Here is a 14,198-nt window from a genome sequence, read left to right as displayed (position 1 = left end):
TATTTATGTACATGTAGCTGTTCCTTATCTTCTGAAACGCTCAGTGGATCTCATTAATTTCCAGATGGTGTTGATTTGAGTTCGTAACTACATGCAAGAGATCCACAGCTGCAGACTCTTTAAATGGACGTGATCTAGCTGTATTTAATCATCTCTGGAAACAGTTAGCAATTAATCCCACACGCTGTCCAGATTCATACACCAACATTGTTTTAAACCCCGTAGTCATATTCATCACTTAACTCTGCCACACCTGGCTAAAAAATGTTATTTTCTATCAAATAAGTAGACGAGCATATATATATTTAGGTTAATGAACGCTGACACTGCCAAAAACCTTTTTTTTTTGCACAAATATTCAGGACTCATAATCCTGGACACAGCTTGATTTTCTCTACAAGGCCACACTGATTTGAGCTTATCCTACACTCCTTTCTAAATTAAATCTCCAAATCAACAGATTTTCCACAGGTTTGATACGTCGGGCCCTCTTGAGTTGTAATTGGCTCTAGAAACTCTCCTGATGATTTCCTTGACTCCTCTGTCACCTGGACTTGGGAGGGTTATGATGAAATGTTGTTCTTACCACTTCCTTATTATGGCCCTAACGGCGCTCGCTGGAACATTCAGAAGTTTAGAAATAATGCCTGTAGCCAATCCCATCAGCATGTTATGCAACAGTAAAGTTGCGACGGTACAGAGAAAGCTCATTGCTTTTACTTGTGTGTCTTTCGTGATAACCTGCTAATGAGAAACAACCTGTTACTAAACCAGTCTGTTAATTAGCACAGATAGGAGGCAGAATTGCTTTCTAAATACTCAGATTTCAGTTCTTTTTACATGGTTTTAATGACTTTTATAACAGTTTATTACACATGACTTAATGCTTGGTGTAATTTAAGTGACACTGCTGAAATCGATGGGAATTTCATGTCAATATATATTTACTGATTCAAATATATGCGTATAATATTTATTTTCTCTGCTTTATCCCATTTTCTGTCACTTGAACAAATCTAACCCAACATGGTAAGGCATCCAAACCCACCATAACTGTCCATAAATGAATTTAAAAAAATAATAATAAGAAGCAACATGTTTTAACCTAAAAGTCACCTGCTGCTGCTGATCATGAAAATATATTTATTTTTTAACGTTTGAACATATTTTGGAGACGAGGGATCTTAAATAAAAGCACGACCATCTGGTCTCGTTTTGTTAAGACTAGATATTCAGATCTGATTCTTGGCTGCTCATTTTTTTTTCTGGCTATGATAAACTCAGTTGTAGCTTCCCAGTTTTTTATTGATCATATTCAGAGCTCATGTATGTTATAAAGTCTATTCAGAACATCGTCTTTCGGCAGTGATGGTATAGTTTTCCTTAAAGCGCTGCTGATAGATCCCTTGTTTTTCCGTGTTCCAGAAGACGAGCTCACCTCTCACCTCTTCTGTGGATTCTGATCATGTCCTCCCAATCTCATCGCAGAAGGCCCACTCCTCCTCGTCCCCTTCTTCCTCTCAGTGGTCTTCTTCCCTGGCCGCTAGCCTGGCTCGGCCGCGGAGCCAGGAACTCCACCGGGGCTCCTCCGAGGCCGCCGACGAGGAATCGGGGGCCGCCTCGCGGTTGGCTCCGGCCAGGGCTGGCGGAAGCAGCCCCACCTTCTCGCGCCTCGGCAGCAGCCTTCAAGCACAGGTGGCCCGCAGCGAGCTGAATGTCCGCCTGCCAAGAGGTACGCACGGAAACACAACACTCTGTGGCACTCGTGCACAAACCTGAAATATTCACATGCAGGTAGACCTGCATGCAGGTGTAGGTGTAGCAACTTGAACAAGTTTCAAAACTGGGTCTGTCATGATAACAAATTTTCTGGACGATAAATTATCCCAGAAGTCATTGCGATAAACGGTAATATTGTTCTTTTTAGACCATTTTCAAGTAATATAATGGCAAAGGCGCAAAAACACATTATCAACTATCAGTGAACTTTAAATTCTAATGAACATTTAATGCTGAAACATTTTAAATGTCTTAATTAAACCAACAAATCAAATTCTGAAGTCTCGGTATCAGATTCATCCTTAATAAAAATGGCAGGTTGCAGCAGATTGAAGACTTTTGTGATCCAGTTTTGGTAGAAAGAGAGAAAAAAGAAAGACAATAAATTATGCAAATGAAAAACATAGAGTTTGTTTTGATTTGTCATTTCATTAATTGATTCATTGATTGCAGGCCTACAATTGTAGCTTTTTAAGATAACAGATGTGTGCTTAAGTAATGTTTTAGATCAAAGCAGATTTTTCTGTGTACTGCCAAAGTACATGAAGTTGAAAAGATGTTCGATATTATTTCATTTAGAGAAATTTTCAAATGCAAAAACCGCTATTCGTTCATATTTTACCAGTTCATAATTATGCCGTTTTATCAACGTCACACCACACTGAACCACTTTGGCCGACTGGGGAGAAGCAACGGCGATAGTTTGTAGACTGTTATTGCTGGTCTGTCATGGCAGTTGTTTTGTCTTCTGTGTATTTTGGATTCACCAACCGTGTTTCTGTCACGTCACTTTCTGATTGGCCAAATGTCACATTATACAGGCTGGGTTGATTGCCTCACATGCTGCGATATCGAGCCAAGACGATCAAACATGTTGAATGTTTTTTTAGATTTTAGATTGCCGTGTTCTTGTCGTCCTTCCATGTGGACCACATCCCTCTTACCACACCACACACAGCACAGATATCTCTTAAAATTATCTTAAGAGCCATACTGATAATCAGAGCATCCTTAAGAATGTTAGCTTTGATGTTAACTGCCTTGTTGTTTCTACATGTTGGATAAAGGTTGGCATTTTTACTGTTTTCTCCAGTTTTTTCAGTGAAAGCATAAATTAAAATCAATAAATTTAAATAAATATGATTAAATGCCTTCACTGTTTGTAGTTTAATGGTTCAAATCACACTTCTTTGTGTGACAGGTTTCCTAAAGAAGCATTCTACCAAGGGGAATGTTTTTCTAGTGCAGTATTTGTATTTGGGGGGGCTATAATTGTTGTGACACACAGGCACAGCCAAACAATTACCTAACATAAATAATTGTTATCACAATAGTACCACAAAGATATTGAGATGAGACTTTAAGACCATATTGCCTAAACCAAATGTGTACAGAAAATAAATGCATAAATAATAGAAATCTTACTGGCAGAACATGCAAACCAAAAATGTGTTATAGATTTTCCTGTTAGCTCTTAGTAACTTCAACAAGTTTCAAAACTGGAGTCCTCCTCCATATTAAAAAGTGATTATAGACATGAATTTTGCTGCGTTCTCTTGCTCTAAGGTTTCGAGCGTCGGCCTTTGAAGCACCCATCCTGCCCAGACGGAGCCGACAGGGACAGTGGCTCTCCAAAGCCCCCACGCACAGGAACCGTCCCCTCCCTCGTACCCAAGCCACCTTCCTACCCACTGGTCAAACTGGTGGGCAAGTTCTACACCCTGAAGTGCCGGTAAGGAAAACCTATGAGCTCAGTTGTATCCATGAAAGAAAGAAACACTCAGGGCAGTAAGGGTGTTTTCACACCTGATAGTCTGGGGACCAAAACCAACATTTGTTACATTTTCAACTGGTGCGGTTCTCTTTCACATTGCACTGTGGAACCAAACTCTTTGAGTTACTTGTTAATCTCCTTGCCTGTGGAGGCACTGCACCAAGAACCACTGAAGAAACAATACAAAAACCTCAGAAGAAGACAGTGAGCACAACTTCCTTCTACATAAAATGTAAACAAGAACGGAGTCAGATTTGAGCAGATTTTTCTTTTGTCTTTGGCAAAAGACTACTGCTAGCGGTCCGCTATTCTCTTGCATTGGTTTTGGTTGTAATTACCCAGAATGCCCAGTGCTTTAGTACACTTCCTGCTTTTGAAGTCGTCTATGGTCCGCTAAGTTTTCACATTTGCATTCTAACTGCACCGGAGTTCACTTTTTGGTCCTCATCACAGTTTGATTTAACGCATTCCCTTCTGCCCAATCGAACTGGATTTTGAAGGCCAACAAACTAGAATTAGATTAAAGCGGAGCAAAAAGGATTTGGTGTGGACGCACCCTTAATATTGGTAATGTTGAGACTATCAGTTAAAGAACTGTGTGGCTGAGTTTTAAATAGCGCCTTTAATCCTCAAACTGCAGTTCCTTCCTCCTCTGCCTCTAAAGCTGTTCTCCACTTTAGCCGCTGATGCAGTGTGAAGTATTTTGTAAACCTTTTGGGATTCTCAGGCAACACAAAAAGTGCTTAGGTTCTGATGTAACTGCAGTAAAAAAAACCTTAAAGAATTTAACTTCTCCCAAGGGAGAAAGTGGCCTGACAACATCAACTGCGTGCTGCAATGTTCTTATTTCTTTTACTCCAACAACTGCTTCTATTATATCGTGGTTATATTCAGCGGTTCTGTTAGTTTTTTCTTTGTGTTATTCAGGTTCTGCGAGGTGGAGTTCCACGGCCCACTGTCGGTGCAGGAGGACTGGATCAGACACCTCCAGCAGCACATCTTCAAGATGAACTACAACAAGCCTGCCGCTCTAAAAGCAGCCACCGCCGACGGCCACAACCCAGACAACAACTTGACCCCGGTCCACGCCTCCGACCCCAGTTCAAGAACTGTCTCCAGCCCGACCCGCTCCACGGCCCCCAGCAGCCACTCCCCCACGCCCGTGGCGGAGTTCGCTCCCACCATAACTGTCAAAGAGATCACACAGGTTTCAGAGGAGCAGGCCGCCATAATCCCCACTCCCATTCCTCTCCCCACACAGATGGTGTGAGCCCGAGCTCCTCGCGCGTCACTGCTTGTTTTGTTCGCCCACCGCTTTTTCCTTCCTGCAACCTCCAGAAACTGTAATAAGAGAGGAGCTTTCTCCATCATAAGAGCCCTTTTGAAGCCCCCCCAAGCACCTTTGAAGCATCTCTAGACTGTTCCTAAGTCTTGTTGCCACGGGAACGAAGCTTTCCTGGCTCCGCTTTGGGTTAGGGGATGGGTGATAATGGGAACTGTCCGAGGTCATGAGGAGAGATCAAATACTACTTTGTGTTTGCCTTGTTTATACTGAATGTTCAGATATTTCTGTACCATTTCCCAATCACTGGGACACTAAGAGGCTAACATGAACCCTTTATCATACTTTTACTGCCCTGTCTACTACAGCTCAACCCTCCATCCTCACACGAGCAAGACTTGTGAGATGATAGGAATCCTGACTGAATTTCTAATCATGCTCGTCTCACCGCTGAGACTTTTAGGTGTGTGATAAAACACTTGGTGTTAAAAAGGCACTTTTAAATTTGACACTGTCATCCTGCACTTAATGAAACAATTTACATGTGTTACAGTGACATTTTGGAACAACAGGTAGAAGCACAAAACTAAAAAAACAATCACTCAGATGAACCTTTTTGTTGTAATACTGTCCCCCAAGGTCTACATATATTTAGCTGGAATGTAGCGATCTTATATACATGTTAATACACAGACACACATACAGTCATTTTCAAAAGTATGCATACTTTTAGAACTTTTTGATTTTTGTCATAAACTTTAATGCATTTTATTGGGATTTTATGTGATAGATAGACCAACACATGATAGTGTCTGAATGTGAAGTGAAAAGAAAATTAACCTTAATTTTCTGCAAATATCGCCAATGCTAATAACACCCATTTTAATTCAATTCAGGTCGATTTCACTTTCCAGCAATTTTTCCTATTGAGCATGCATGCGGTGAAAGTAGAAAGGAAAAAATCCCCTTTAACAGGATTAAGCTGCATTAGAACCAGGCTCAGTGTGCCAAACTGGGCCTTTTTGTACAGACAAGACACACAAACAAAAACCAGAAACGCTGATCCAGGAGTAATATCTATGCCAGCTAGGACAATGATGTACCGTAATCTGCGGACTATTGAGTGTGACTGAATATAGGCCACATTCACTAACTTTGAAAAGAAAAAAAAAGTGTACATATGTAGGGCGCACTTATCTATAAGTCATAGGTGACCATCTCTATCTATAATAATTCTTTATTTTATATATATATATATATATATATATATATATATAGTAGCCTACCAGTAAAAAACATTGATTGCTATCTTCATCCTTCTCATGAGCACTATAACACTTAACGCATCTCAATTTCACATTCATCTTGAGGCAAATTTGCTTGAGCTTGTCCAATCTTTCAAAATCCGCAGGTTAAAGGTCGTATGTTAGCCACATCACAATGTTCCAAACCTCTGAAAAAAGTAACAGCTTGTAGTCTAAAAATTACCGTAGACCAAGGAATGTTCCAAACTTAGATCAAAGTCCAATTGAAAATCTGTGTCAAGATGAAAGATTCTTTTTAAAAGATGTTTTCCATCTAATGTAAAACATTAAAGATTTAGTGAAAATGTTCTGGTAGCGACAAAAGACTTACGGCATCAGGTGCGTCTAAAACCTATGAATTTTGAGGGGCTGAGTGCAAATGTGGAGCAATTAAAAAAAAATAAATCTTTTTTAAAAGGATTATAACACATATCAGTTTTCTGCAACTTCACAATCAAGCAGTACTTTGTGTTAGCATAGAATCTAAACAAGCTACATTGACGTTGTTATGTAAAAATATAAAAGCAAAATAAGTTCAAGGGGTATGAATACTTTTGGAAGGCCCCTTCTACAGTAGAAACACATGAATCCCCAAACCTTTGCTCCTTCTTATGATTCTACTGATGTTTGTGCCTGTCTTCATGTTACAGCTCCACAGCAGCGCCACCTGCTGTCACGACTGAAGTTTTCCCAGCCTTGACCTTTGACGACTTAGGTCAGAGCCCTCGGTTACTCATTTCAGTTCGTCCATTCAGCGTTGCCATGTTCTTCCTGCCTTTTTTTTTTTTTTTTACATAACCCAAATTATTTATTTTTTATTTTGCATCTGAATGTGGGAAATTTCATTCTGTTTAAAGCCAAAAGTATCATTTAAAAAAAAAAAAAAAAGTAGGTCACCAGTTTGCGCCTGTGTTTGTTTGTACATTTTTGTACATTCACTGCAAATATGTCCTTTTTTTTTTCTTTAAAGGTAAAAAAATTCAAGTCAAGCTGCTTGAATAAAAGACGCCTCCTTAGATAAAACAGACTCGTGTGTGAGCCTGTCTTGTCGTAGAGTCCAGTCAAGACTTGAAATGCATCCATGGTTGTGAAGGATGTGCCAAAGAGCCTGTTTACTTCCATGTCTTGCCTCTGTAAAAGCTGTTTACATTGGACCCGACGGTGGAGAGCTAGCACACGCGCAACGGACAACGACAGACTGGAGCGGCGTTCGGAGTAATCCTGCTTCCTTATAAGACTTCATGGGACTTAAACCGTTGTTACTGTAGAGCTCTATTTATTCCAGTTGCAAACCAAACAGGAGTTGACAAGGGGGCGGGGCTCTCGAGAGCCGCCAGTCCACATCTAGAAACCTCTGGATCCGGAGGCCGTAACCTGAGATCCAGTTTCATTTTTGTTTGTTTTAGGTCACCGTGTTTCAGAAGTGAAGAGACATACCATGTAGGTTGTTGACATTTTATGGTGTGCTCCAGTGTCCGCTTAAAACAATGACTGTTCGATCCAAATGATTCCTCAATCCTTCTATGGACTATATACAGTACATACCTATATAAACTACATATACTTAAAGAAACTGTTGGTGCTAATAGAGCCGTCAGCATCTCTGTTAGCAAAGTAGTTAAACAAAAAGTGAACTTAAATTCCTCTATTGTGATTTGATTTCGACATTTGATGCTTTGTATTTTTATTGATCTGTGCGTTTCTGTACTTGCAGTCCTGAGGAGGTGACTCTTGGGTTATTTTTTTTATTTTTATTTTTATTATTATTTTTATTATGTTATCTGTTAGTTTCTCCAAGCTGACACTTGGTGCTGGTGGGAATGGTGGCGACTGATGTTCCTTCGGTGGTCACAGAAACAGGGGGACCGCTTTGCCAATTGATGTGGGATCCTCCTTTCTCTGCGTATGAGAAGGCCCAGAGTGTACCTGGTGGAGCCTCGGCGGGTGCGGCTTGCTGTTCTGTGTGCGAGTGTGTGTATGTTTTATGTTTGAGTGTTACAATAGCAGCTGAGGAACAAACAGTACTGTACACAAAGGGTAATGTTTTAAGTGAATCAACTCCAGAAAAAAAACAATAAATGTGATTACAATTTCAGACCTTGCCATTTCCTTTTTGGGGGGAATGGAGCCTTACACATTTTCCCGGGTTTTGTTATGGCAAATGTTAATGAGCAAACCCGTCCATCCACTGTCTGGGCTTCATTTCGCAGGGTCAGGGTGACATTTGACAGGTCGCCAGTCCATCGAGGGGTTAATGTAAACCCTTTGGATGGAACACATTTTCTCCACTAGGGGGAGATATGTAACAATCATTAACATCAATGAATGGATTACTGCTGTCCTAATAAATGAGTACATAATTGAAGTTCTATTTATCATTAACAAACTTGCATAGATTTATCACAGACAGAGCTGCATGTTGAAAACATTTATCTGGATGATTGTGGCTTACAAAAACCTAATATTTGTTTTTTCTGAAAACGTGACAGTTACAAAGGAACAGATATGTTACATCATGGCCTACACCAATCAAGAGGCAGACGGTTGATGTGACAGGTAAATCACAAAACAGGACCCTGCTACAAAAGCCTAGAAATAGAAAAATAAACAAAAGATTTACATTTTAGGGCTGAATGTCAAGCAAAACGTCAGTTCAAGAGTTTGAGGGAGTATTACAAGTTTATTTAGGGTCATTGAAGTTACAAAAAAATTGTTAATTTCCACCAAAAAAACTCAAGATTTTTTAGGTTAATCTCAAAATTATGGAGCTCAGAAATTTTATTGTTTTCTGTAGAAAATTCCTGAGTTTGAGGCAGAAATTTACCACTCCTTTTTGTTCCATCTACAGTACAATGGCTCTAACGCTCCGTCATATGCATCTGCAAATCCTTTAAATAATAAATGACTTTGTCCAGTAGGTGGAGACACAATACAAGCATTCATTGTAGTGATTACCATTGCAGATCCCTGGGAAAGAACCTGATTAAGAAGCCGCTACCAAACACATCAGATTCTCAGTCGGACTTTGACTGGACCATGCTAACTCACAGACATTCTTTAATCTTAAAGGTGAACTTTCGTCCCAGGCTCAAACCTTTTGTAACTTGTGCTGACGTTTTCTTTCTTATGGTGTTTTATTTGGAGGGCGGCGAACAAAAAGGCGTCTTTTTGTTCGAACAAAATGCCACTTAGGAAAAAAGTTTAGTAAATGGCGGATTGTTTCATAGATTGACTCAATTCTCCGTCTCGAATAAGCACGGCACGACAGTGGAGAGGAACAATTTCCTTATAACAGGACGACAACTTGAGAGCCATCAGGTTCAGAAGGTGAAGCTATATGTCTTGACTGGCTGGGAGCAAATAGGACATAGCAGAAACAAATATTGAAATATTGAAAATTGATCAAATATCCCAGAGAAGAGAAACAAATATGGGATAACTGACCGTTTTAACCAGTTTTTCCGTCATTCTTTCACAGATTAGCTATAATTTTGGTCATACATCCTAAATGGAAGACAAAATCTTTTGGAAACATCTTTTGCATGTTCTTGTGCCAGTTCATTCTTTAAAAAAAACTAGTCCTAAAATTCAGTTCAGCCAGGTCAAAAGGACTTGATTCATGTTCTCAGTTTTGAACTAGTTCTCATTCATTTATTATAAATGGTCAAAACCTTCATATCGTCACCTTCCTAAAATAAAAGCACCAAGTCATTTTGTGCCAAAAGTGATTTTTTTGTCCAAGTCATTTTTTTGTCTGAAATCAAACCTAAATCAAATAGTCTGTTACCTTCTTGGTCTTTGTTTATAAGAAATATACAAATTCATGTCCCCAAACATGTGAAGTGCACTCATGATCATGTGCAACACTGCACATGGCATTTAAAACAAACTGATGCCAAATAGAACAAAAAGATGGCCACCTCTTTTTTGTGTGATTTTAGAGTAGTCCAAGTTTTAATGTCTCCAAGATTAGTTTGAAATCTCACTAACTGCTTTGGATTTGTTGGGCTGTCTGGAGAAACATTGCAGAGTATCATCAGCGTTTTGTTAAAAATGTATCCCATGCCATCCAATGATTTTAACAAGGTGGTTTCATATATACTGTATATATTACATAAGGTTCCAGGCATTGAACCTTGTGGAACTCCTTATCTAACTTATTTGGTGCATGGTACAATAACCAATAGTCACTTAAATCAGTATAATGTTCTCTGCTTAACCCATATAACATATCCAATATCCTTTTAAATGCTAGCTTGACTATTTCCTTCCTTCCAGCAGATTTCAGAAATTATAACCATCATTGCTCCCGACAAACTCATTAAGCGCTCACAGTTTTTCTCATTTCTAGTAACATTTCTGCTGTTATTTCCACAGTTTGATCCTATTCTAAATCCAGCGGTGAGATCCGTTGTCTGACTGCACGAGAATATCACCAGGAACTTGCACCAGACTGTTTTTATGCAACGATGAACTCTAATACTCGACAGAAACTTCTCAGAGTTTCTCCTGTGTAAACGTCCGCACAGCTGTGGGGTTGAAGGGCAAAGACAAAAAACAAAACAAAACAAAACAAAAAGCAAAGCGCTTGACAATGATGATCTTCAAAGACATCGTGTCTAAAATCTTGCAACGCATCATAAATTCCCACCATGGAAAATCCTAAATGGATCCCCTCTACAAATGAGAAAAATGGAAAACACCACAAGAGAGAAGACAAGTCCAATTTTCCATTTAAGATAGTCATTGCGGCCACAGTAAAGCAGTTCCTCCAAATTGTTGGTAATCATCTTATTTTCAAACACTACATAAATATGGAAAAAAATGTAAAGTTAAATGGGACAAAAAAGACTTTAAACTCAAACTGTCACCTTCTGAAAAGGGATAACCGAATGTAGTCCTCAGAAATATTCAAATAAAATCCATCTACGGGACAGGAAGATTGCCGTCACATTCTTTGGTTGTTTGGGTTTTGATTGCGTCTGATTACTTTCTTATGGGATATTTAGTTGTTGCCATATTCTCTGTGCTTATTATTGTTTCTTTTTAGTTCATCATTGTGTTCTGTTCCTCGTACATTTGAATTTCTCTTTCTCAGTTTTTTCCCCCTCTTTTGTTTTCTTTATCTATCTTAGTTTATCAGCTACATTTCCATTCCAAATGTACGTAAAACTGTCGATATGACGCAAATGTCGAAAAAAAACAACGCAATTTCACATTGCCGTGGTCCTCCAACTACTTCCTGTGGTCTTCTTTGTGGGTTGTGCCAGTGGCAACATCTGGTTGTTGATCACGTGACTCATGTGATGTGGATAAAGTCCAGTCCATTCCACATTTTGCGGAATAAGCTAATCTCGAAATGGCCGAACAAACCCCGCTTCATGCTAGCACCGAAACAAACGTTTTCTCGAAATTGCCATGTTTCCATAAAGCGAATTTCTTTTCAAAATGTCAGATTGCGCAATTATATGGTCAATGGAAACACAGCTAGTGTTAATTAGTCTCCCTCCCTCGGTTTTCCTGCTTTTTCCTGGCCACAACTGAGCCACATTCCCTGATTAGCTCATCTGATTCTGTCAAATGTGCTACTCTGCCTCAATATTTAAGCTCCTAATTGTGATCCTTCCATTCTTTTTTGTGCCAACGTTCCATGTTATCATCATTTCAAGTCCTGTAAATGATCTGCTCTAATCACTCAATCTTCTGATGTGCACCATTTAAGCAGCTGCCGCACACGCGCTGACAATTGCCTCACATTAAAACCGTCTTTGGATCCGATCGCATGTCATGCATCCCGATGCTTTCGCATTTCCTCCACAATGTTTCTTTCCGTATCTTCAGAGAGACTAATTGGGAGCAAAGAAAACAGGAAACATCCCTCTCTTTGGAGAGAGATTCACATCTTTTGACCCCACGCGATGCCACATGAATGTCCAAACCGAATCTATTGTTAGCCTAGCGTTACACTGAAACTAAACAACGCAGGATGAAGGCACAGCGAGTTCGAAAACATAAGGAAACACCAGGAGTTTTTTTTTTTTTTTTTTAAAGGCCTAAGCGGAAACTTTAAACGTCAACTTCTTGGAAAAAGCAGTGAACAACAATGAAAAGGTCAGCATCATAGATATGGCAGAGAAACAGTGTTTACTGGACATTCCTGCAGCAGGGGAGCAGAAGAATCAATGCTTTTTTTTTTAACAATATGTATTAAAGTTTGACTTTAACGTGCCCTCAGATGAAGCCGATGGCAGACATGATATCTTGGAGCTGCTCGGCTCATTCTGAACTTCTTCCAGGCTTGGGCCTGTTGGAACACGCAATGAAATCTGACATGGATCTAGTTTCATCGCTTACTGTATCCTTGAAGTCTTGTCTGGCCGAGAAGTGGGGCTTTTTGGGATTTCATTTGCTCACAAATCCTTTGATTGGGTTTACGAGATCTAGTTCCATGTGTGGATGCTAGCTCCACCAAGGTACAGATGGAAACATTTCTATAGCTAGGAGAAGTTTAACCCTCCTGAGGACTTAGTGTGCAACACTCAGGAAGGGCGCGGCAGAAGTCATGGTCAAACAGCCAAAAAACGGGGGGGGGGGTGTCCCGTCAGACCGTCAGTTCCCGAAACTACACACAAGAAAAAACTCATAAAAATGTGCTGTTAAAACGCGCACACACGCAGATTCTCAGCAAGATATAGAAGCTTGTTTTGAGTATATAATTCCTTAATATTGATTTTAAAAAGTATAAGTTCCACTGATTATCACTGGCTCTGATAAGATATTTTCCCATGCTATAAGTGAAATAATCCACCAATGGAACTAGTACTTTTTAATTCATACTAAGGAGTTGTTCACTTAAAGGATTCACTTATATCTTGTTGAAATGTTACTCATAAGTTAATTTGGTCTCATGTCAAGTGTACTGAGATATTTGCATTAGAAACTAGATCACAAATATTTGTGTTTTTGCAGTGAATTTGCTAAAGAAAAATCAAACCCAAATTTCCTCAATGGTACAATTTGACATTTTCATGAGCAGATTTGAGCTCTGTTCACTTTTGGATAACTTTTTTTAGCCAAACAAAGTTGTGTTGCTGCATTAGATTAGATGTGCTCAAGCTGTTGGTTGTATTCCTCCATCTGATTAGCTGTGACTCACTCTGCTGGAATCGATTCAAAACCACAGACAGCAAAGCAAGTGACAGAGGCAGACTTGTACTTTTCTAAGCAGATAAGATGATATCTGATTCAGGAGGCGGATATGGTGGTACAACTATTGGCTAGAGAGAAAAGACAAGAGAGGAAGAATCCAATTTCTAACTTGTGGTTAGATTTTTTTTTAATCGATTGATAGCTCTAGTCTTAATTGACACTGAATTAAATCCCAGATCGAAGATCCGTGAGAAGAGGGTTCTCCTATATACAATAAACTTACTACACTCCATAAGAACATGATGCACTCTTTCGAATTTGCCACAAGATTCAGATTGGCCATTAGTGTGCTGTCCAATTAGAAGGAGATCATAAGCCACAATTACTAAACAGGGCCGAAGTTAAATCCACTAGAAACCACAGCGACAACAATCTGGCGAAGTGTGAATGTCCAGGCTGGTCCTAACTACAGTAACAGGAGGAACAGGAGAATCTTTGTACTCAGATCAATCCATGACACCTTCCCGTTTAAAACCTACATATCATCACTTTCCTAAATTAAAGGGATAAGCCATTTTTTGCCAGAAGATGATTTGGGGGTGAAAAAAAACTTGGCAAAAAAAATCACTCAGGCCATTATTTTAGGAAGGTGATGACGTGTAGGCCACAAATATGTTTAAACACATTAAAAATATATGTTGACGATCTCCAAAAGCACACAAGGTTTCTGCAGCATGTCAACACTACTCAGACAGCTTTGCCTCGCACTGAGTCAGGTCTGACAGAGACAAAACATTTCTCTGGAATGAAGGAGGACAACTATTCTTGGTCTTCATGTTTCGTCCTGTCAGCTTTTAAAAAGTCACAGCCTCACACTCGAGAGTCCCCGGACGAGCCAGAAACTGTCTGA

The 14,198-nt window shown here is 39.6% G+C and overlaps 1 protein-coding gene across 9 annotated transcripts in view; it reads left to right on the top strand.

The window, feature by feature from the left end:
• wizb (WIZ zinc finger b) overlaps window positions 1-8,234 on the top strand; it is a 34,472-nt gene extending 26,238 nt beyond the window's left edge. For 5 of the 9 annotated variants that reach the window (XM_028022598.1, XM_028022593.1, XM_028022594.1 and 2 more), the window contains 3 exons: window positions 1,426-1,732; window positions 3,346-3,511; window positions 4,481-8,234. In XM_028022598.1, coding sequence (XP_027878399.1) covers window positions 1,426-1,732; window positions 3,346-3,511; window positions 4,481-4,823 — 816 coding nt within the window. In that variant the 3' untranslated portion in view covers window positions 4,824-8,234. The remainder of the gene's footprint in view (window positions 1-1,425; window positions 1,733-3,345; window positions 3,512-4,480) is intronic. The other 4 variants (XR_003596160.1, XR_003596159.1, XR_003596158.1 and 1 more) reach the window with 4 other exon arrangements.
• Window positions 8,235-14,198: the final 5,964 nt, after the last annotated feature.

The sequence above is a fragment of the Xiphophorus couchianus genome, chromosome 7 (assembly GCF_001444195.1).
Source record: "Xiphophorus couchianus chromosome 7, X_couchianus-1.0, whole genome shotgun sequence".
Taxonomy (NCBI): Eukaryota; Metazoa; Chordata; class Actinopteri; order Cyprinodontiformes; family Poeciliidae; genus Xiphophorus; species Xiphophorus couchianus.
The sequence above is the reverse complement of the archived record's forward strand: the minus strand, read 5'-3'. Positions and strand labels throughout refer to the sequence as shown.